We start from the raw sequence: 23,429 nt of genomic DNA on the forward strand, positions 1-23,429 counted from the left end.
AGAAGAGGAAAAAAAAGAAAAGCGAGGTGAGCGATAGAGAGTAAAGAGGGAAAAAGTGCTGACCGGTTTGGTGGATTTGAAACGACTGCGTGCACACAGATCGCTAGGTGCCCACGCTTTCTCTATGAGCTTCCACTCTCTCTCGCTCTCTCTCTCTCTGTCTATCTCTCTCTCTCTCTCTCTCTCTCTCTCTCACTCTCTACACCCACACCTGTTTTTTGCTAACTCTGCAAATCACGTGCCTGACAGACTCCAGATCCAGTTTAAATAATGCATGGGATTTCTCTTTTAACTTGTCAGTCGCAAAGGAAAAATATATCACTTCTTCTCTGATGTCATTTGTGATGGTGATTTTCCCTGACAGTACGCCATTAGACCAATGAGCCCCTTTTCTGCTCGGCTATTCTTCTCCAGTCGCCTCGACCAGAAACACATGTTCTCCCTTTAGTATTCTCTTCCTTTTTTCCCTTGTTAACAGGATTTCAGAGGCATATTTATATTTAAAGACACCATTTCACAGGAGCCCCTGTGCCTCTTTGCAGCTTTGCGGCTGTAAAACCCAGAGAGTATAAACATCCTTTCAAACAGTCTCTCCGCGCTGAGAACCAACTTCTGCTCTGCACTTTAGGAGACTCCCCAAAGTTAGATTGGGGGTTAAGCCAAATTGGTCAACTGATTACAGTGCTAAAAGAAAACGATCAAGGGTTCGTCAGCTCTCCCTCTGCCTCCAAAAGCGATGATTTCTAAGTGTATTATTTTTTTGTCTTGAGAGGGGGGGGGGGGGTGTCGCTGTTTGAGGAGATATGGGAGGGAGAGAGATTGAAATCATGCCTATCTCCGCTAACCGCTGTACGCAGATAGCTGAAGGTTTTCTTACAGCCCATCCCGCACGGAGGGGAAAACGCAGATTAGCTGGCCCTTTGATGTTCTCCAAAAAAAGCAGCTTGCCTTCAGAGAGAGGGAGGGGGACCAAACACAGCCCCCGGGAACGCGGGAACGAGAAGGAAACAGGGTAAGAAAAGAGAGAAGGAGAGAGAGGGGGGGGGAAAACAGAGACATCAGGCTTTGCAGCTGTCGTCTAGGGATCAGTGTCTTGGCCGCGGAAGAGAGCACGCAATGGGTTAAAGTCGGACGGATATCTTCTGAAGCTGTTTGTTCAACTTAAGAGACGTGATTCGCTAGATCAGATTCCAACGTCCCTACCCCACCACCACCCACCTCTCAACAAAGCGTGCGGCAAAACCAAGCAGGAACCACAAGGCCTTTCTTCCAACTCTTTTTAGGGTCAAAGTGGATTTTACTGAGATGAAGCATGCTCCCCCTCCTTCTCCTCCCCCGTCTCTCTCAGGTGGCTGCTCCTACAGCTCTGGCTCTTGGTGGTGGGGTTGAGTCAAAGTCATATGAGAAGGCAAACGTGGGGGCCCAAATTTGCGTAGGCACACTTCGGAAAAGTCTCCTCCTGCACACACACACCCCTTCTGCTAAACCACTCAGGGATCCGTTTTACAGGTAGTGTGAAGGCATGGACTTACTCAGCTGAATAAGGGGAATAGTTGTCATTTCCACCCATGGACTCTGGTTGAACTGTTTTCTGTCTTTGGGTTATTGGCCCCCAGGTCTCGGTGAAGTTCGTCCCTTCAAATGCCTTCTGCATGAGAGCTAACTCACTGGTTTCTTCATTTCGGGGGAATGGAGTAGCCTGCTGAATTGTGGGTGACTTGTGTGACAGTGCGAGTGTAACAGTTTAACTTTACGTCCGTCCCCTCGCCCATACCCGGGCTCGACCCAGGGACCCTCTGCACACATCAACAACAGTCACCCACGAAGCATCGTTACCCATCGCTCCACAAAAGCCGCGGGGGAACCACTACTTCAAGGTCTCAAAGCGAGTGACGTCACCGTTTGAAAGGCTATTAAGCGTGCACCACCGCTAGCCATTTCACATCGGTTACACGAGCTGAGGCCCACTTGCACGGCAGTGTTTCACCGATCCGCTGGACAGAACGCCAGGAAAGCCTGCTGCCTCTCTGTAATGGTTATCAGCAGCATCATTATCATCATCATTATCATTGGTGATGTGACAGAGAGGGGCCAGCTCACCGTAGTGCTGGTGTCAGGGAGGAGTACATTAGAGGGTCTGTGACAGAGTGGGACACACAGGCACCCAGCCCTTCTCTCCATCCAGCTCTGTCATCGTCGCCCAATCTCATGGCTGTCTCGTTACAATGTACTGGAGGAGATTTAACTATCGGTAATCATTTAGGTTTAGGTGTCACGTTACACCAATATTGCTACATGGCTTCATTTGATCAGGAACATCAATTAGGCTCAGCAAGACAGCGGGATTCACGGACACTTTCTGCCTGCCTACTGTCGCCAAGGCCAGCCAGTCTTTTACCGTGCAAACAGCATCGCCCCAAAATACAAATACATGAATCCAGTAAATACTTTTGTAAGTTCTCTGTTTCCAGCTAGCACATTTGGTTCCTTGGAAGCTAGCACATTTGGTTCCTTGGAAGCTAGCACATTTGGTTCCTTGGAAGCTAGCACATTTGGTTCCTTGGAAGCTAGCACATTTGGTTCCTTGGAAGCTAGCACATTTGGTTCCTTGGAAGCTAGCACATTTGGTTCCTTGGAAGCTAGCACATTTGGTTCCTTGGAAGCTAGCACATTTGGTTCCTTGGAAGCTAGCATATTTGGTTCCTTGGAAGCTAGCACATATGGTTCCTTGGAAGCTAGCATATTTGGTTCCTTGGAAGCTAGCATATTTGGTTCATTGGAAGCTCGCATATTTGGTTCATTGGAAGCTAGCATATTTGGTTCCTTGGAAGCTAGCATATTTGGTTCCTTGGAAGCTAGCATATTTGGTTCCTTGGAAGCTAGCATATTTGGTTCCTTGGAAGCTAGCATATTTGGTTCCTTGGAAGCTAGCACATTTGGTTCCTTGGAAGCTAGCACATTTGGTTCCTTGGAAGCTAGCATATTTGGTTCCTTGGAAGCTAGCATATTTGGTTCCTTGGAAGCTAGCACATTTGGTTAATTGAAAGCTAGCACATTTGGTTCCGCGTTTGGTTCCCTGACCGCTAAAACTGAATGTTTTTTAAACGTTCTGAGAACGGAAGTGAACATTTATTCTGTTCTGGGAATGTAGATTTTTAGTTGCAGGAAGGTTCTGAGAACGTTTTACTATGGTTCCCTGAAAGTTTTCTTGTGAGGATTTATTAACGTTCCGGGAACGGAAATTATAGGATATTTTGAGGTTTTTGAATAGCTTCCTTAAAGACTTTTAATAACACTGATAGCTTAGGTTAACTGTTTGGAACTACACAGACAGGACACATGGAAATGTATTTACTTACGCATTAATCGTGCAAAAACATTTCTGTTTTATTGTGGCACGGCGTCAGTGAGATTCAAACCTATGATCTTCTGTTCTCTATCCATGGAATTAGTCCACTGCGCCACCAGGATGGAGCTAACATGCCCTTTTTTTCTCGTTATGCTGAAGTACTGAAATTCCCACAGAAGAAGGATGTTTCTTAACATTCTCGGAACAATTTGAGAAGATTACTTTAAATAGAGCCATGAGGAAACCTGGTGGAAACGTTATGCTGAAGTATTACAATTCCCACAGGAGAACGTTGTTTCTTAATGTTCTCTGAACTACTTGAGAACATTCCCAATGTCAAACCAGTTGGAGAACGTTCCTAGAACATTACCAACATTTTTATTCAATATAACCATGTTTAAACATTTAGAAAACGTTCTGTTAAAGTAATGAAACGTTATTTTTGTCAAGTTCCTTAAATGTACTGAGAATGTTCCAAGTAACTATCTTGCACCATTCCCAGAATGTTGTGGGAAGGTTGTATGCAAAATAACCACAGGACAACACGCTCTCACCAAGCTCTAAGAAACATATGGTTCTCAGAACGTTTATGTGCTAGCTGGGTTTTCTTCCCTCGCAGGCCTTGTGTGTTTATATGTAAACAGTGTGAAGTATAAATAAGTGTGCACATCAGTTTGTCCTGTCTCTCTCTGTGTGTGTGTGTGTGTGTGTGTGTGTGTGTGTGTGTGTGTGTGTGTGTGTGTGTGTGTGTGTGTGTGTGTGTGTGTGTGTGTGTGTGTGTGTGTGTGTGTGTGTGTGTGTGTGTATTTACTTGTCCCTCTACATATTCAGACTCATGTCTCTATCGGGGGCGTCTGCCGTGGCTCTGGGTGGTGATAAAGAAGGCTGTCTGCGTGGCGCCTCTATTACCCGGCCCGCCGCCACGCGCGTTGTTAGTCACACACGCTGCCATCACCACCATCTAAATGCACGGTCAGGTCGCAGCCATTAAGGACGCCATTAGCCTCAATAAAATACGGCTAAAGCGAAAGCAACACGAGGGCCAGAACCAATTACCTGTAGTCACGTGTGAAGCAGCCATGGAGAAAGAGACATGGCCAGTGGAAGTTTACAAGGAGACAAACCATTCCGCAGTCTCTACCTAACCTACCTCCTAGAGACGGCTAGACAGGCTATTAACATACTGGCTGTGGACTTGAACAGATACATCTGTTATTATTTAGGGAGGGGGGGGCTAATATTTTCATTTGAGTTGACAGTCATAATACATATGTGAATTAATTAGGGTTTTCTGTTATACTTTCCTGTTTATTGTGCCTCAATAGTTAGCTGTGATGATTTAAAAAAAGTACAGTATCTACGTTGCTGTGCCTCTGACCTGCGTTGGAGTTGAGCTCGTCGTTCTCTGACTCGGTCCCGTTCTGGCTGCCGGCTCCGTGGAGGTTGTTCATGGCCATCAGCTTCATCTTCTGCAGCTTCATAGCCTCGGCCATCGCTGCAGCCGTCAGCCCTGCAGGACAACACATAAATACTGTACACAAATCACACGCATACACAGCAAGGAAACACACACACCTCAAATCAAAAAATCTAATCCAATGTTATTGGTCACATACACATATTTAGCAGGTGTTCTTGCGGGTGTAGTGAAATGCTTGTGTTCCTAGCTCCAACAGTGCAGTGGTATCTAACAATTCACAACAATACACACATCTAAAAGTAAAAGAATGGGATTAAGAATGTTGGAGTGCTATTGACTAGAACACAGTAGAATACAGTACATACATATGAAATGGGTAAAACAGTATGTAAACATTATTAAAGTGACCAGTGTTCCATTAATAAAGTGACCAGTGTTCCATTATTAAAGTGACCAGTGTTCCATTATTAAAGTGACCATTGTTCCATGTCTATATACGTCGGGCAGCAGCCTCTAAGGTGCTGGGTTGAGTAACCGGGTGGTAGCCGGCTAGTGACAGTGACTAAGTTCAGGGCAGGTTGCTGGATGGAGGCCGGCTAGTGATGGATAGAAGGTAATACATTGGCAGATGTTCATACAGTATCACTGTAATACAGGCCTTTGCAGCTCTTTAGAGTAGAACACAACTTGGATGCTGTGTCATGCTTTTTTAAAACTCTTTCACTGCAGTTCCTCTCAGTCCAAGCATGTGTACTTGGTCTCCAGAGACCATGTCTATCGAGGAGCCAGAGTGAGGCTTTCGTTGGCCCCAGGCCTCCCCTGACCCCTCCAATCCAGGGACAGCTGAGGGGAGCTGGGGCCGCTGATGGCGGTAGGGAGGGTCCCTCCCCGTCCGTCCCAGGAGAGCGCTCTCTCCCTGAGTCTCTCTAAGAAGCCCAGCTACCTTCAGCTCATCAAGGGCTCCACAGCCCCGGAAGCCATCATCACTCTGCCCAATTAGGCCCCTAATTAATTCAATTAGACGATGAAGGGACACATTAAGTAATTAATTAAATGACGACGCAATGCCTCCTTGCTTTGCCGTGATCTAAATTTCTTTGCAAATCAGGACAAAAAAATAGACATCTTTTTCATTTTCTCCCCAGGTTCATTCAGACAGTATATGTCACCTTGATCTAATTCATTAACGGAATCGCCTCGAACGGAATGGGAGACGAGTAAAAAAAAAAAAAAAAAAAGAGAAAAAAAAATTGCTCATTCATTTATCATTTAATTTTGTTGGTATGAACATGAACACTTAAGTTACTTTCCCCGTGAAGGGAAGAGAGTCTGATCGGAACCCCATTACTCTACCGCTGTCAAACACCAAAGGCGGAAAATTAACTGTGCCGGTCTCGTCGGCCAATGTTTCTCAATTCCACTACACACGGCAAGGCAAATAAACCAGCAAATTATTCTAACTTGAAAAAATATAGACAGGCACAGATAGAGTGGGAGAGGAGAGGGAAGGGTAGGGGGGGGGGTTAAGACAAATGGATCTCTGTCCTTACATTTATATTAAAAAAACAAGCCTTCTATTTTTATGCATCCCGGCCCCTCTCTTCCAAGCGTGCCTGAGGAAACAGGCGAAATGTTTTCAATAGCTACATTTAAACAAAATGTCATGATGATTGATTCATTTTATTATGAGTTCATTTTGTTGCCTAATCCCAGACAGTCAGAGGCACAGCTGCAGCAGCTTGGAGGGAAACTCAAACCTCTTCTTGAGCACTGAATTAGCCGTCGACGTGTGGCCGAGGGGGGAAACAGGAGAAAAACAGCTGACGACAACATGGAGGGAGCACGACGTCAACTCTGCTAGTGCCGTAAAAGCTTGGCAGAGCCATCCGTATATCAAGCCTTATTTTTGGTGGGATTTGAGGATGCACTTGGGGGAAAAAAATACTTGCATGCTTGAAATTCATCTTGTCATGAACTACTGTAAAGCCTCGTCTAAACAGAGGGCAGAGACAGAAGGACAGAAGGACATTTTCCCATATCTGATCATATGATCTTCTAACGCGTCTAGCCTACTAGGGTCACTGAGGATTACTGGCTGGCATACATGAAGTTGGCTTATATGGAACTACAAATTCTAATTTATGCTAAGAGTTTGTCACTCTCGTCATACAAAATCCCTTCCTATTAGAGTCTTGATTCCACTAATTCTACATATGTAAACTTAAGTACATGAACAGGATGAGCTTGCAAGCCAAAGTAAGGTAGTGAAGCTACATAACTCTTCTTAAATTTGAAGCAGCTGTATTGAAAAGAACACAGATCTCATCTCATTGGCCCTCATCATAAACTGAAAGCTATGGTCTCTGTGTCTCTGTGATCTCTCATCACTGCCTATGCTCTCTGTCAACTAACTTTCAATATATGAACGGTGGATAGTTCATACGGTGGATAGCCTGTTTATGCCCCGTCCAGGCCAAGTTCTCTCTGTGAAGGTAAAATGACCTCAAAGCTTATTATGCACTACAATAGTCTATAGCAGCTCTGATTGAGGAGAGAGAGGGGCAATCAACAACCACTGCCTAGCAGACCACATCGAGAGCATAAAATACCATAACAGAGAAAAAACACAATCAGTGCATTGTCTTTACACATTTTTCCCCCTCCTGATTTTACATGGAAGACGAGCCTGTGAGATCAAACAGGGAACGTAACAGTAATTGATGTTTGAGTAAAGTCACGACCCACGGAAATGGGAGCCCGCGGATGAAAGGGGAGCGGCGTTTTCCAGGGGTGGACAAACAGATTGCTTATTGTTTGCCTTTCATAGCGCTCCTCAGATGTAGAGGACCCCGGACAGCCCCCACTTTGAGAGGCCTGGCCCTCAGAGTCAGCCCTGCCAGATGAGTGTAAGGCAGTCAGGCACATCGGACTGGACGAGCCATCCATCCTATTTTCTCTTTTCAAGCCCCATCCTCCCTTTCTCTTCACATCAGATTGGGAGGGGCCATTCTTGCGGCTAATCGTTAATCTGGCTGGGATGGTCTGGGGCGTAGTCCTACCCTGTTACCCTGGGCAGGTTACAGAGGGCCTTTGTGGTCTCTCAGGGGTCAGACACAGGCCAGAATTCCTCCCGTACATTCAGTCCTATTGGCTTTTGTCAGGCCCAGCCCAACAAGGCGTCTGTTTAATTAAAAGGGGGGGATACCTGGTCAGGCGGATTCCATAGAAAAAAAGTTCATTCCATTCTTTTGATCTTTGTAGTAGAGGTCTGACCCAGCACTGTGGCTATTGATTTTAATAAAGACGCTGGTATTTGCTGGTCCGTTTGGATATTAATTGTGCAGCAGAGACATTCATCTATGGCCACTGGAGGAAGACAGCAAAGGAATGCAGATATATTACGTTTACACAGTCCCTTGTTTTTAATTTTTTTTTATCTTCCTGTCGTCATAATCAGTACCACCTCCAGCCTTTTGGGGCCCCATGTGAAATTTGGTTGCCCCCCCCCCCCCCCCCCCCACCTCACCTCGCAGGCAAAACATTTTAGTGCCCCCCTTCTTGGCAGTGGATATTTTTTTTTGCAATGTTAAACGACATTTCCTCAAATTCGGCACATTTTGCCATGAGGTGTAGAGAAAGTGTTGCGGTTTTAAATCACATTTTCTCAAATTCTTCACATTTTGCCATGACTTATGCCATGCTCATATGATATCTGAGTGAGAGTGACTAACAAAATCAATGGGGGCCCCCTGGAGGTCAGGGCCCCTGGACGCATGTCCTGCACGCCAGGTCGGTAGTTTGGTGATTATTAGGCCTACTACTAAAAGGTTTAGATACCTGGTTAGACTACTTTACCTAGCAATAAAAAAAAAATGGTAGCTGACATGGGCTAATTGAGTGACTGACATGAGTGGGAAACTGCTGATGCACAACCAAATATTGAAATGGCCCGATGGACAATTTCTTAACTTCACTGTCACTGGCAAGCAATTTGATTGCAAAGAAAACAAGTCTGGCCGGGCACCATGAACAACGTGAGACGGGAGCTCCCTCCCTCTGCGCAAAATAAGGCACCTCCACAGCTGCTGTACTCCACGACAATGCTGAAGAATGACAAGACAATGGGGACACGATAAAGAGGAAAAACTGAGACTAGTACGCACTACAACCAAACAGAGGTATGTCCAAGTGTGTCAAGCAAGTGAAAGTTGTTAACACGTTGTCAACTGATAGGACAGTTCAACTGCCGTCACATAGACACGTGTGTTCATCGTAACGCCATCGTTGAATTTGTGCCGAGCTTCAGTATTCATCAAGGCCACTTGGTGCTTATAGTTGTGTTTAGGCTACTGGTGTTTTCATCATTTGACCGTGCGTATTGGTGGTTGGTGTATTTACATTTTTCCAACACAGAACTTCTCTTGAACAGTTGAATTTGTGTGTTTTTTGTGTGTTTTTACATATAGCCTACAGTAACACAAACGAATGAAAATGCTATTGTGTTAAATGAAATAAAATACAAAACGTATTCTAATGTTACCCAAGGCCTTCGTAAACACCACCAAATATATGATTTATTAATTACACTGTTAGAATGTTGCAGTCAGAATGACTGAAAGGGGGTCCATCAAGGCCCAACAGTTCTAGTGTTAAATTACTTTTAAGCCTTGAGACAATTGAGACTTGAATTGTGTATGTGTGCCATTCGAAACGGGGCATGGTAGTAGGTGCCAGGTGCACTGGTTTGTGTCAAGAACTGCAACGATGCTGGGTCTTTCCCGCTCAACAGTTTCCCGTGTGTATCAAGAATTGCCCACCACCTAAAAGACATCCAGCTAACTTGACACAACTGTGGGAAACATTGGAGTCCACATGGGCCAGCATCCCTGTGGAAAGCTTTCGACACCTTGTGGAGTCCATGTCCCGATGAATTGAGGCTCTTCTGAGGACAACTCCATATTAGGAAGGTGTTCTTAATGTTTTGTACACTCAGTCTATATATAATATACATTATTTTTGGGGGTCGGGGCCCCATAACGGCCGCGGGGCCCTACGCGCAGTGCGTAGTCTGCGTATCGGAGGGTACGCTCTGATTTTAATGCAAGGGAATTAATGCAAGGGAATTTTCCATCATGAAGCTTATAACACAGACAGCAGTGCACAGCTTATTCTATCTAAAGTCCTGGGGGGGGCGGACAATTCGCACAGATATCGAGTCAGTGCATGGAGCTGCGGTGTCCATATATGTAGCAGTACGTGTCACAGGCCCCTATCTCTCTCACTTCAGATATTCACTTAAAGGCCATTACAGGCATACAGAGGAGTAGAACTCCATTGAGCTGGAAGGGCTCACTCAAAGCTCTCTTTCGGGCCTAAACAATTCCACCAGAGTGGCTTAACAATTGTACATGTGAATTCGTACAAAGGAAACGGAAGGAAAAAAACTGATTGCCTGTGAGAACAAGCCTGCAGAGATCGTGTTTTTCAGCCAAAATGGTCACTTGTGTTCATCTCAATTCTCAGCTGCATGCGTTATCGCATTTTACATTTCTCCTTTTCAATGGGGAGAATAACATCTTTTCTTCACTCTGACAGAGTGTCCCAGGAAAAGTATCAGATTTTGTGTGAAAGAGAAAGAGGGCAATGGGGGTTGAAGGGGGGGGCGGGGGGCACAGACTCTGCCTTTGATTCTCAACACAGTAAATATGACCTTCCTATTCCGCGTTTTCAAGTAAACTGAGATTGCGGGAAGGACAAAAAAGGAAGGGGGTAGGGTATACTGTATTTAATTCACCTTTGGAATTTCCGAACAGCGGAACAAGGAGGAGACGAATGCACAACAAAGAGAGATGGCTCCGAGGCGTAATCAAACCCCCGTGCATTCTACAAATGTGGTGAGAATCCCAGAAATAGGGCACGATGGAGGTGGCAACTAAAGCCAGGATTACCTGCAGCTTGTGGCCTTGTGCTGTTCTGGACCTGAGCGGAAGGCTGCTAGGACATGACTGTGTCCACGTTCTCCACCATACTGTAGTGCTACAATACGACATACAGTACTAGCTCTGTGCTGCAAAACGGGCCGTGTCAGTCGAGTGTCCCAATACAGACATTCAATAAGCCACTGGGCTTTGAAATGCAAAGCTTAGCGGAATAGAAGGTCCATCAATTGAACTGGAGAATCTGTGAGAGAAACCCTTTGCTTCAGCCTGTGCTGTTGGGAGCAGAGTGCCTTAACGAAGGCTGTAATTAGTCCTAATTAAGTCGGACCCTAATGTTGAGGCGTGCCGTTATGAGAGAGCACGGAGCAGTAGAAGTGGGAGATGGGGGTGCCATTGTCTTGTGGGGACGCGCGCGCGCGCACACACACACACACACACACACACACACACACACACACACACACACACACACACACACACACACACACACACACACACACACACACACACACACACACACACACACACACACACACACACACACACACACACACACGCACACACACACACACACACACGCACACACACGTAATGTCATATACTCTATGGATCATCAAAGATTGACCCATTGGCCTATCTCTCCACCAGACTACATGTCAATATTCTCCAGCCAGATACCAATGACAGGGAGATTTTTCAATATTACAATAATACAATATAAAACATGTATTTACTTGATAACCTTATCTTTGATCACACATCTGTCAATCAATCACCGCTATCTGTCTGTCTACTGTTGACATTGGCAGGGGGGGGGGGGCAGTGATTGGAGTCTTTTAACACATGAGCTGAATCTCAGATGTAGCTTTGGAGGAGTGTGAAAAGGCCGAGTCCTAGAATAGAAATGCCTGTTTGCATGACACGGGGCTGGGGAGGAGACTGGAGAGGCCACCGTGTCTTCATGACCCTGACCAATCTCTCTCTCTCAACATGTTGAAACTCTCTCAATGTAATCTCATCCTACAGTACTCTGACCTTCTGTAAATTACATTTTTACATTTTAGTAATTTAGCAGAGGGGGGGGTGTCGCTTATCCAGAGCGACTCTTAAAACTGCATTGTTGGATAAGGGCTTGTCAGTAAGCATTCCACCGTAAGGTGAAATACCTGTTGTATTCGGCGCATGTGACAAATAAAATTAGATTTGACGTACAGGAGAAATTAGGGTTAAGTGCCTTGCTCAAGGGCACGTCGGCAGATTTTCCACCTAGTAGGCTCGGGGATTTGAACCAGCAACCTTCCGGTTACTGGCCCAACGGTCTTAACCTCAAGCCTACCTGCCGCCCCTCATGTATTGTACATGCAATATGCGACACGTTCTCACACATACTACATGTGCGTCAACATACTAAATATGTTGTGCAAATGCGGGGAGGGGTTATTACAATAATAACCATATAAAATACTTTTCTGTTCTGTGTTAAGACTGGTGCAGTTTTTTTTTAAGTGCTAGTCAATTCTCATCTCTTGACGTGGTATGAAAATGAAAAATGTGTATGAGAAGAAATGTGGGGGGGTGAATATGTCCAAGTAGCAAATCCTTAAATCTTTGTCTTATCCCTTTAATTGTCTGCGTCTAACGTTGAAGGTGACACTTTCCACCTGCTCCTTTGTTTAACAAAAGCAGAGCCTTAAACTTTGTCTTACCCCTTTAATTGTGTGCATGTGTGTTTGTGTGAGTGTGTACATACATGCGTTTGTGTGTGTGCCCGCCTGTACATGCATGTGTGTGTGTTTATGTGTGTGTCAGGGATGGGCTCAATTTTAATTGAAGGCGGTCAATTCAGGAAGTAAACTTAAATGACAATCCAACGATCGGAAAAAGGGCATTTATTTTAAGTGACTTCTCAATAAAGTCAAAAGTAGAAGCTATTTATATAAAACGTTTTTAAAATTCAGATTTTTTTACTGCCTTCAGCCCAACCATGGTGTGTGTGTGTGTGTGTGTGTGTGTGTGTGTGTGTGTGTGTGTGTGTGTGTGTGTGTGTGTGTGTGTATGTGTGAGTAGTAGGGACACTACTCTCTGCGTCGTCCAAGTGGCCACAGGACACAGGCAATAATTAGCAGACACAGCAGCAGCAGCTTGCAGTTTTATATTACATCAAGGTAAACTCAAACTGCTAGGAGAGGAGATGACTTATATCAAACGGGAATAAGCTGTTAATTAACTCCCTGCCGTAGCAATCACTTCCTCTGTTTCTGCTATGGACTTAACCATCTCTGGCTTCAGCACGTATCCATGTACACCCCCCACGGTCTTATTGGGAAACGGACATAGCCCTGTATTGGCTGTTTGAATGGGAAAGTCAAGGACAATGTGAGCTCAAGCGAGAGGCTGAGGAGTCAAGTGTCTCCTCACTCGTAGCTGGGACTTTCTTTATCGTGCTCGGAGCCTGGTCTGGTATGCTCTGGGAATGGGATTCGGTTGGTACGTGGGAGTGCTGATCTGGACGTGTCATCAACAGTGGCCCTGGCGGGGAGGTGGGCCGTGGGTGGCAGAGCAGGAGTAGATTAATAACCCTGGCTGTGTACAGGGCTGTAGTGTTCAGGGCTCAGGATGCAGCGAGGCTTTATGGGGGCGAAACCCAGTGTGTCTCCCGACAGGGGATGCCAGAGCACGGCTGGAGTCAGAAAGCCAGAAACACGTCTCTGTGTGCTTTATTGGTGTTATTGCTTTTTATAAACTGGGTGGTTCGAGCCCTGAATGCTGATTGGCTGACAGCCGTGGTACATCAGACAGTATACCACAGGTATAACAAAACATGTATTTTAACTGCTCTAATTACGTTGGTAACCAGTTTATAAATCGCAATAAGGCACCTCAGGGGTTTGTGATATATGGCCAATATACCACGGCTCAGGACTGTATCCAGGCACTCCGTGTTGCGTCGTGCTTAAGAACAGCCCTTAGCCGTGTTATATAGGTCGTATACCACACCCCCTCGTGCCTTATTGCTTAATTATACACACGCAGGCATGCTTGCACATAGCACGTACGCACACGTGCACACATACCACTGTTGCATTTGTGGCCGTCTGCAGCGAGTGTGGAGAGGGAGAGGGAGAGGGAGCTGAGACCGGCACTGATTTCTAGGCATCCCTTTAACCCCAGGAACTCGTTAATGTTTCATGAAAAGAGCCACTAGAGTCCTCACTGGCTGACTCACAATATCACGACTTAGCAGAAATAAATGGGCCAAGTGTTCAAAGAGTAACAAGACTTTGCTCAGTGGGCAGAAAGTGAGTAGAGAGCACTTTTCTTCCCCACACATAAACCTTCTCTCGCTCTCTCTCTCTCCCCCTCTCTCTTTATCCCCCCTCTCTCTCTCTCTCTTTACCCCCCTATATATATATATATCTCTCTCTCTCTTATCCCGCCTCTCTCTTTCTCTCTCTCTTTACCCCCCCATCTCTCTCTCTCTATCTCTCTCTCTCTCTTTACCCCCCCCATCTCTCTCTCTCTATCTCTCTCTCTCTTTACCCCCCCTCTCTCCCTCTCTCTCTCCCTCTCCCCCTCTATCTCTCTCTCTCTTTACCCCCCTCTCTCTCCCTCTGTCTCTCCCTCTCTCCCCCCTCTCTCTCTTTACCCCTCTCTCTCTCTCCCCCTTTCTCTCTCTTTACCCCTCTCTCTCTCTCCCCCTTTCTCTCTCTTTACCCCTCTCTCTCTCTCCCCCTTTCTCTCTCTTTACCCCTCTCTCTCTCTCCCCCTTTCTCTCTCTTTACCCCTCTCTCTCTCTCCCCCTTTCTCTCTCTTTACCCCTCTCTCTCTCCCACTTTCTCTCTCTTTACCCCTCTCTCTCTCTCCCACTTTCTCTCTCTTTACCCTCTCTCTCCCCCCTTCTTCTTCACCCTCTCTCTCTTTACCCTCTCTCTCCCCCCTTCTTCTTCACCCTCTCTCTCTCTCTCTCTCTTTACCCCTCTCTCTCTCTCCCACTTTCTCTCTCTTTACCCTCTCTCTCCCCCCTTCTTCTTCACCCTCTCTCTCTCTTTACCCTCTCTCTCCCCCCTTCTTCTTCACCCTCTCTCTCTCTTTACCCTCTCTCTCCCCCCTTCTTCTTTACCCTCTCTCTCTCTTTACCCTCTCTCTCCCCCCTTCTTCTTCCCCCTCTCTCTCTCTTTACCCTCTCTCTCCCCCCTTCTTCTTCACCCTCTCTCTCTCTTTACCCTCTCTCTCCCCCCTTCTTCTTCACCCTCTCTCTCTCTTTACCCTCTCTCTCCCCCCTTCTTCTTCACCCTCTCTCTCTCTCCCCCCTTCTTCTTCACCCTCTCTCTCTCTCCCCCCTTCTTCTTCACCCTCTCTCTCTCTTTACCCCTCTCTCTCTCTCCCACTTTCTCTCTCTTTACCCTCTCTCTCCCCCCTTCTTCTTCACCCTCTCTCTCTTTACCCTCTCTCTCCCCCCTTCTTCACCCTCTCTCTCTCTCTCTCTCTCTCTCTCTCTCTCTCTCTCTCTCTCTCTCTCTCTCTCTCTCTCTCTCTCTCTCTCTCTCTCTCTCTCTCTCTCTCTCTCTCTCTCTCTCTCTCTCTCTCTCTCTCTCTCTCTCTCTCTCTCTCTCTCTCTCTCTCTCTCTCTCTCTCCCCCTGCCCACCTCATGCGCTCAGACTTCTTATCCTGTAGGTGCCTCCCTGGAGCCCCTCAAATGGACTGGTGCAAAAAAGGGGAAAAAAACACCAGCGTTCCCCTCCTTCGTCTTCTGGCGGCCCCCAGCCCGCATGCTCTCTACCTGTCCTTTATCCCTTCATCTCTCTCGCTCTAACTCATTCTTCATGTCACTCTGTCCCAGTTCACTGAATTATCTCTGTGTATCTGGCTGGTCACCTAACTTATCACACACACCCGACTGCCTTTAACCGCCTACATCCACAGTTGTCTAAAGACAAAGACACTGCTCGGAATGTTTTTATACAGCAAGGAGGGGAACAATCTGCGGTGGTTGCAGTGTTTAAGGACTTTCCATAGTTTTGTGAAATCGTTTTCCCCCTCAGCTCTGCTTGGGCTTCCTCTAGCTACTGTAAACTTGCTGGTCTGCACTTAGCTGAGCACCTTAATTAACTAGCCTTATTAATACTGCTAATTGCGGAAGAACAAAGGTTTGTACCTCCCTCCTGCTTCAAAGGCAGGCCTGGGCACATGGATCATTACAAACAGACCACCCAACTGTCCCAGAGGAATCATGCTGTTTATTTCCCAGCTAGAAGAGCAACAAGACCCAACTTTATAGTTAACCTTGAGCGCTGTGTCTGATCTGCCTTCGATTGGACCAGGCCCCTCACCCTTTCATTCCACCTCCTTTTAACAACGGGTTCAGCAGCGTCAGAAGATGAAGGAGGGAAACGCTAGTGTTTCTTTTCCTTTTTTTGCCCCAGTCCATTTGAGGGGCTCCAGGGAGGCACCTACAGGATAAGAAGTCTGAGCGCATGAGGTGGGCAGGGGGGTGGAGAGAGAGAGAGAGAGAGAGAGAGAGAGAGAGAGAGAGAGAGAGAGAGAGAGAGAGAGAGGGAGAGAGAGAGAGAGAGAGAGAGAGAGAGAGAGAGAGAGAGAGAGAGAGAGAGAGAGAGAGAGCGAGCGAGCGAGAGAGCGAGATTGAGAGAGAGAGAGAGAGAGAGATTGAGAGAGAGAGAGAGAGAGAGAGAGAGAGAGAGAGAGAGAGAGAGAGAGAGAGATTGAGAGAGAGAGAGAGAGAGAGAGAGAGAGAGAGAGAGAGAGAGAGAGAGAGAGAGAGAGAGAGAGATTGAGAGAGAGAGAGAGAGAGAGAGAGAGAGAGAATGCAAACACAAAGAAAGTGGACAGAATGTGTGCACTATTCAACGGCAGCTTGTTTGCGTACAGCACGAGATGCATGCCCCCCTTTCCGTGACTTAATGAATTGATTGCTAACATAACCAAATTACTGGTCAAGTTGTAAATCCCCAAAACTCCAAAATATACTTTTTTTCCCCCAAAGAAAGTCATTTGTACGTCTCTGGAACAGATGTAAAGGAAGCAGAGAATAGAAGAAGAAACACAGAGGAGAAATGAGTGAGCCATGCATGATGATAGTCCTGGCATCTGAGAAGGGGTAAGTCTGTCCAAACGGCTCTAATGTGATTGATGAGCACAGCAGTCTCACTCCCTCCCTCTCTCTGTCTCGCTCTCTCACTCTCTCTCATACACCCCCCCTCACTCTCCCCCTCGCTCTCTTTCTCGCTCCCGTCATTGGCTCCTCCACTCCTAACTCTCACCTCCTCTGGCTGACTGGAGGGAGAGAGAGGAGAAGGAGAGGGGTTTGGGAAGGCAGGCAGACAGACAGACAGGCAGAGGCACTCCTAGTGAAAACAGGAGGGGGGGGGGGGGGGGGGGGGGGCGCACACTGGAGCCGAAACAATAGTGACAGGCGCACTGGCTGGGGGTTTGCTGGTCGGATTAGCTCCAATAGCCATAATAAATGAAACAAGAGGATGAAATAAAAACAAGTCCACACTGACTGAAGGCTGGGCTTATGGGAAGTGGCAGCTCCACTGGCCCCCAGGCTCTGAATTAGTTTTGCCACTCGATAATTTGACTGATTCACTTGAGTGGCCGGAGAGGACGTTTTTTGGGCCTGATCTCGGTGTAATCGAGTAACCTGGCTGGTGATTACCCCACAGACGCACAGGCTCTGGACGGGGAGCTGGGACAGAGGAGAGGAGAGACAGGGGCAGGTGGAGGAGAGCGAGAGAGGGGCTGCCCTGGCTGGCTGACGGCTGGAGCACAGAGCTCAGAGCAGGTAGCAGCAGTACTTGTTGAGCCCAACACTTGCACGGTCACTTAACTCCTCTCACGTCACTGCTTCATGCCTCAGTTCTCCTGCCTGGCCTGGATTAGATATCTCCCCCTATCTCGCCAGATGTCTCCCATAAGAGTGTGTTGCGTGTGCGTGCTGGTACATCTATGTGCGCATCCATTCTCTATGCGTGCACGTGTGCATGTGTGAATGTGTGTGAGAATAAAGCGGTGTTTGCATCTGCCCAGCAGAGGTCCCAGTAAACTCCAGATGAGTGGTGTGATAGTGGGACGGGACAGGAGCCTACTGGCTCTTCTTTAACAAAGAGAATGAGGAGGCAGGGGGGATTTTCTCCTGTGTAGAGGCAGCCCAGGAATCTGTCAGAATCACTGCAGAAGATGGAAGGGAAGGGAGGGAGGGGGGGGGGGGGGGGGGGGTGCACTGCTGCCTGTGCACTGCAGTTGAAGGGTAACCTTTACTTAACCTTTCATATGTTGAAAGCACATTTCGCCACTGACTTATTAATTTGGACAAGGTCACCTTTTTTTTCATTTTAATACCAGATTAGCGGCGCCAGATCGTGAACTTTGATGTGGAAAATGTGCAGATGAGGGCAACTCTCTGGGCCACCGTGTAAAAATTAGCAGGACTTTATTGACATGCTATTGACCAAAAAAAATTCTAAAGAGGAGAAATGTCAATGCTTGCTACACAAGAGTAACAAGCAGAGTAAGCACTAAAATCTCAATTTACATACGGCGCTGTCAAAATTAATAATAGAATGTGCTGGATGCTGTTTTTTTCTGCCCTGTTCAGGCAGCGGGGTTGATGGAACTGTGGAGGGCTGGCTGCGTAAAGGGCAGATGTCTGTCCCCAAAACCCCACTGCTGTCCTTCACGGAGAACCACACTGCTGTTTTTCACAGAGACACACACGCTTCTTTCCTTCACAGAGAACCCGACTGCTGTCCTTCACAGAGAACCCCCACAGCTGATCTTCACAGAGAACCACACTGCTGTGTTTCACAGAGAACCACACTTCTTTCCTTCACAGCAGATGCTATTTTAGGAATGTGACGGGCTTCACCATGCTTCACTGACTTTATATAGAAAGTAAAGAGATGAATATATTCCTAGACATGACGAGGAAGACATGACCTAAATAACACAAATGTATAACTTATACTACACACCTTATCCGTGATACAACTTTTTTTATTGGGGAAAACATTTATAATAAAAAAATAATAATTAAGTCCCTTTCCTTACATTTTGGTTTATAGTCATGCAAAAACATGAAAAAGTTTGCCTTCATGCCCTGAGTAAACAGTAACACCAAAATCATTAACATCCTCTGTGTGTGATTTAAGGATTATGTCATTAATGAGAATCAAACTTTACCAAGATTACTGAGAAGTGATCTCACCCCAGGGTGACCACACGGTCTGTCATTACAGCGAGAGGGGAGAAGGGCACAGAATTACACAGAGCTAATCCCACCCGCACAACCTGGGGATTATTTTACAGAGTAGGAGATGATTTTACAGAGTAGGAGACGATTTCTTTTCTTAAGAGGCTTTTGCAACCTTTATGGAATGAGGAGCAGCCTTCATACAGACAGTATGTAGCCTGCAGCGACAACGACACGCGCACACACACACACACACACACACACACACACACACACACACACACACACACACACACACACACACACACACACACACACACACACACACACACGGTCCTGAGCGTGAGTCACTGACTTCAAACTGTCACTCATCTGGCGTCCCCTAATTAAGTGTCTAATTATAGAGCTAATGCTGGCGACTGCAGCCACGATAAAGAGGACATGATGGCTACAGCAGACATACACAAACACACAGGGACATACACACACCACCACCAGTTGGTGGGCTTCTCTGTGGATTCAAATCATGGAATTACGTTTGAGTGACAGCATGAAGAAGAGAACTAGTCCTCGCTACAGTGTGACCGGTACTACCATTTTAATGTTACCTCAACCTCTATAGTGAACAGCCAATCCTGTACTGTATGTTCGCAGTCCACTTCCTGCCCGGGGTAAGGGCTCGATTGTGGTTGACACACAGCATAACTAGAATGTGACTAACATTGGCTGGCTGAACAGGACACTGCCAGAGTGCAATGCCAAGGGTTGGGGGGGGTCGGGCCAGGAGGTTCAGGGAGATATACTGGGCAGCCTTGGGATGTTCAGTATCTATCATGTCATGAATGAGATACAGGAGGCGCTTTCAAATGTCACGATGAGAAGGAAGGTGCATCAGATAAGCTCATTAGGAACGAGTCAGATCGGGGCTCTGCATTCATCTGCACCACGGGACAAACGCAGCGTTTCACCAAGAGGAAAAAGAAGAGAGCGCTCAGCTTGTGTTTTCGATCCTGTCTCTGCTCTGCAGATCAATAGGAAAAGTCAAGGAGAAGCAATACGGATCCACAAAAGAGAACCACTGACTCCTGCATTTAAAAGAGGGAGGAAAATAAGTACTTAGTGATTTGCTTTGCATTGCGTGCAGCGTTTCTCCCCTGTACCACTGGGCTCTCTCTCCCTGATTATAACCTCTTTGTTTTTACAGTCTCCTCCTCATTAACCGAGCCCATCCTGATCATTCAGACAGCCAGATCACTGGAAATACAAATGAAAAGCCCCCCCTCCTTCTCCACAGATCCTTCATTAAATACGGATTGGGGGCCACCCACCTACGCCGAGGCCTGGTGTTTAATTCTGCTCTGTGCGTTGGCAGGCGTGTGTCTCAGGGCCCCGGCTCTTTATCACAGGGATTTACAGACCCTCAGCGTCTGGCCCTCTCTCTCTTCTTTTCTCTCTCTATTTCTCTCTCCATCTCATCTCTCCCTTCCCCTCTTCTTCTCGCTCTTCCTCTCTCTCTCGATCTATCTCTCTCTCTCTCTCTCTTTCCCTCTCTCTCCCTCTCTCAGTATTTCTGTAACCCAGGACTCATAAACAAGGCCATGGGAGAGCAGAGTCAATGACGCCAGTGGGCCCCAGCCTAAGGCCAGGTAGGGTACCAGGCAGGGACGGACTGGCCATAGGGCAGTTCTGGCAAATGACTGATGGGCTGGTCCATCTTTAGCCGAGTGGGCCAGTCTACAGTAAATCGTTTATGTACCCTATTATTTAATGCAGAATGCAGAATGACCCTTATTCAGCCAATAATGGGGCTAAAATGCCTGGGCCGAGAAGCTAAAGGTTGGCCTCGGTCTGACAATGATGATGATGAAGACTGTGACGGAGGTGACAAAAATCATGTTTGTGCCACGTGGGTCTTCTCTCAACAGCGGCCCTTGAGGTAGCCCTCCCAAGAAGGAGGAAGGCATGGATTAGGATAAATGTTGAGCACACAATGCTGGCTGGTTTACACCCTGATGTCCCCCCCACCCCCACCCCCCCAGTTGATATCTATATTCCTGGCATCGCCTGGCTCCACTGCTCTCTCCCTCTCTCTGAAAGGCCTCTGTTCATTAGCATGCGCGAGGGCCAGGCTAGCCCATATGTCACTAAATAGAACCCCATGTTTTATTTATCCTCGGTTATTTTACTCAGAGACTTTAACCCCTTCAGATGAGCGTGCATCGAGCGAGGTACTGCCAAGCCGAGCAGAGCAGAGAAAAACAAACCAACACGCAGGGAAACAACGCCAAGACTGACACAGAATCAGCTAATACGGCGACCTGGGATTGAGGAGAGGTCAAAGAGCAATGCTACTGCACTGTTCCAGGAAGTCAGGAGAGAGTGCCAGGGTTCGATGCCAGAACTTTGCCGTGCGATGAAGAACATGGGCATCCTACATTTACAGTAAGATGACCGTACTGCAATCTGTTCTTGTGTCAGCCAGGTAAAAGTGACCAACGCCGCAAGACAACAGTGGAGTGTGGCGCTGGATAACTGTGATTCAGAGAGAAAAAAGGCGATCCAAAACAGTAGTTAAATACTATTTGTCAGAGTGAGGCCCAAGGAAGACGGGGAGTAGGAGGCCCTCCTCCCAGGTTTGGAGGGGAGAGGAGGGGGAGGGGGGTTAAACAGATGGAGGACCAGTCCCCGGTGGGACATGTCATTCATCAAAGTCACCAGGACGGCCTGTTTTGTTTTCAGAGAGAGAGAGTGAGAGAGCGAGAGAGTGTGTGTGTGTGTGTGAGAGAGAGAGAGAGAGAGAGAGAGCGAGAAGAGAGAGAGAGGAGGAGAGAAGAGAGAGGGGGGGGGGGGGGGGGGGGGGGGTCAGGTGGTTCTACTTGGGGTTCGTGACAGCCTGCATGACACAACAAACATCTTTCCTGTCTTCATCTCCTGCTCTGCAAAAAGTGAAACCACAGTTTAACACCTAAAACTCCTTAATAACCTAGTGGGAGTATTAAAGGAGCGAGAGAAACACATCACACACCTCTCTGGCTCTGACAACTCACTCTCTCTCTCTCTCTTCTTCCCTTCATCTCTCCATCTCTCCATCTCCCCCCTGACCCAGATTGCTTCAGCAGTGTAGTCAGAAGCGGAAGTCATGCTTTACATGATGACTGTACTGTAGTGAGGATGGAATCATTATGCCTGCTGTTGGAGCTCCGCCCCTCCTCTCTCCGGAGTGCCAGGGGCTTAGGGTGTTTCTGTCAACAGCAATCCAGGAAACCAAACGCTCCAACAAAGCCCACAACACGTTGGTTTTTGCTTTTGCTCGGCTCAACATCCCCCCCCCACCAGTGCGCTAACTCTAAACACGAGAGGGGAAGCTTTGAGAGAGAAAACCAGTATTCCCTCGTGAATACTTCTTCTTTCTTTTATTTTCTTCCCGCTCACAAAGGTGACGCTGAGCAGTGAAGTACAAAACAGAACTGCAAACAACCACTGGGGGGGGGGGGGGGGGGGGGATACAGCTTGAATAAAGCTTGCTCATTTGTACGGATAATTATCGCATTATATGTTAATAACAAAACAAATGGTTGCTAATAACTGAATGACAACTTCGATACAAATCTGCCATTTGACGTCTTCTGTCAAATATTTTCACTGAAACAGGAATATTGCTACTGCTGACTACAGTAGTATTAATGCATACAACACACAAACGTTTTGTTGTCGCATACACTGGATAGACGCAGTGAAATGTGTTGTTTTACAGGGTCAGCCATAGTAGTACAGCACCCCTGGAGAAAATGAGGGTTAAGTGCCTTGCTCAAGGGCACGTCGACAGATTTTTCACCTTGATGGCTCGAGGTATTCAAACCAGCAACCTATTGGTTACTGGCCCAACGTTGTAAGTGCTAGAACTACAACTGCTGCTGCTATCACCTTACTGTCAAATAACTCAACTATATTCATCAAGAAGCAGTAAACATGAACTTTTACAGGGTCTCTAATCCATGCAGGATTCACGAGGAAGATACAGTATTCATGTTAGAGTGCCTTCAGAAAGTATTCCTATTCCCTTGACTTAGTCCACATTTTGTTGTGTTACATACAGCATGAATTCAAAATGGATTAGATAGATTTGGTTTCTCACCCATCTACACACAATACCCCATAATGACAAAGTGAAAACATGTTTTCATTCAATTTTGCCAATTTAATGAAAATGAAATACAGAAATATTACATTCACATAAGTATTCACAACCCTGTTAGAATCACCTTTGGCAGTGGTTTCAAATGTGAGTCTTTCTGGGTAAGTCTCTAAGAGCTTTGCACATCTGGATTGTACAATATTTGCACATTATTCTTGAAAACATTCTTCAAGCTCTGTCAAATTGGTAGTTGATCATTGCTAAACAGCCATTTTCAAGTATTGCCATAGATTTTCAAGCCAATTTAAGTACAAACTGTAACTAGGCCTTTCAATGTCATCTGATTAAGGAACTTAAGCAACAATAGGTTATTGTC

The 23,429-nt window shown here is 46.7% G+C and overlaps 1 protein-coding gene across 2 annotated transcripts in view; it reads right to left on the reverse strand.

Annotated features, from left to right (window-relative positions):
- Positions 1 to 23,429, reverse strand: part of LOC120057336 (dachshund homolog 2-like) — a 128,580-nt gene that overhangs the window by 39,511 nt on the left and 65,640 nt on the right. For both annotated transcript variants that reach the window (XM_039005915.1, XM_039005914.1), the window contains exon 3: positions 4,728 to 4,859. In XM_039005915.1, coding sequence (XP_038861843.1) covers positions 4,728 to 4,859 — 132 coding nt within the window. The remainder of the gene's footprint in view (positions 1 to 4,727; positions 4,860 to 23,429) is intronic.

The sequence above is a fragment of the Salvelinus namaycush genome, chromosome 12 (assembly GCF_016432855.1).
Source record: "Salvelinus namaycush isolate Seneca chromosome 12, SaNama_1.0, whole genome shotgun sequence".
Taxonomy (NCBI): domain Eukaryota; kingdom Metazoa; phylum Chordata; class Actinopteri; order Salmoniformes; family Salmonidae; genus Salvelinus; species Salvelinus namaycush.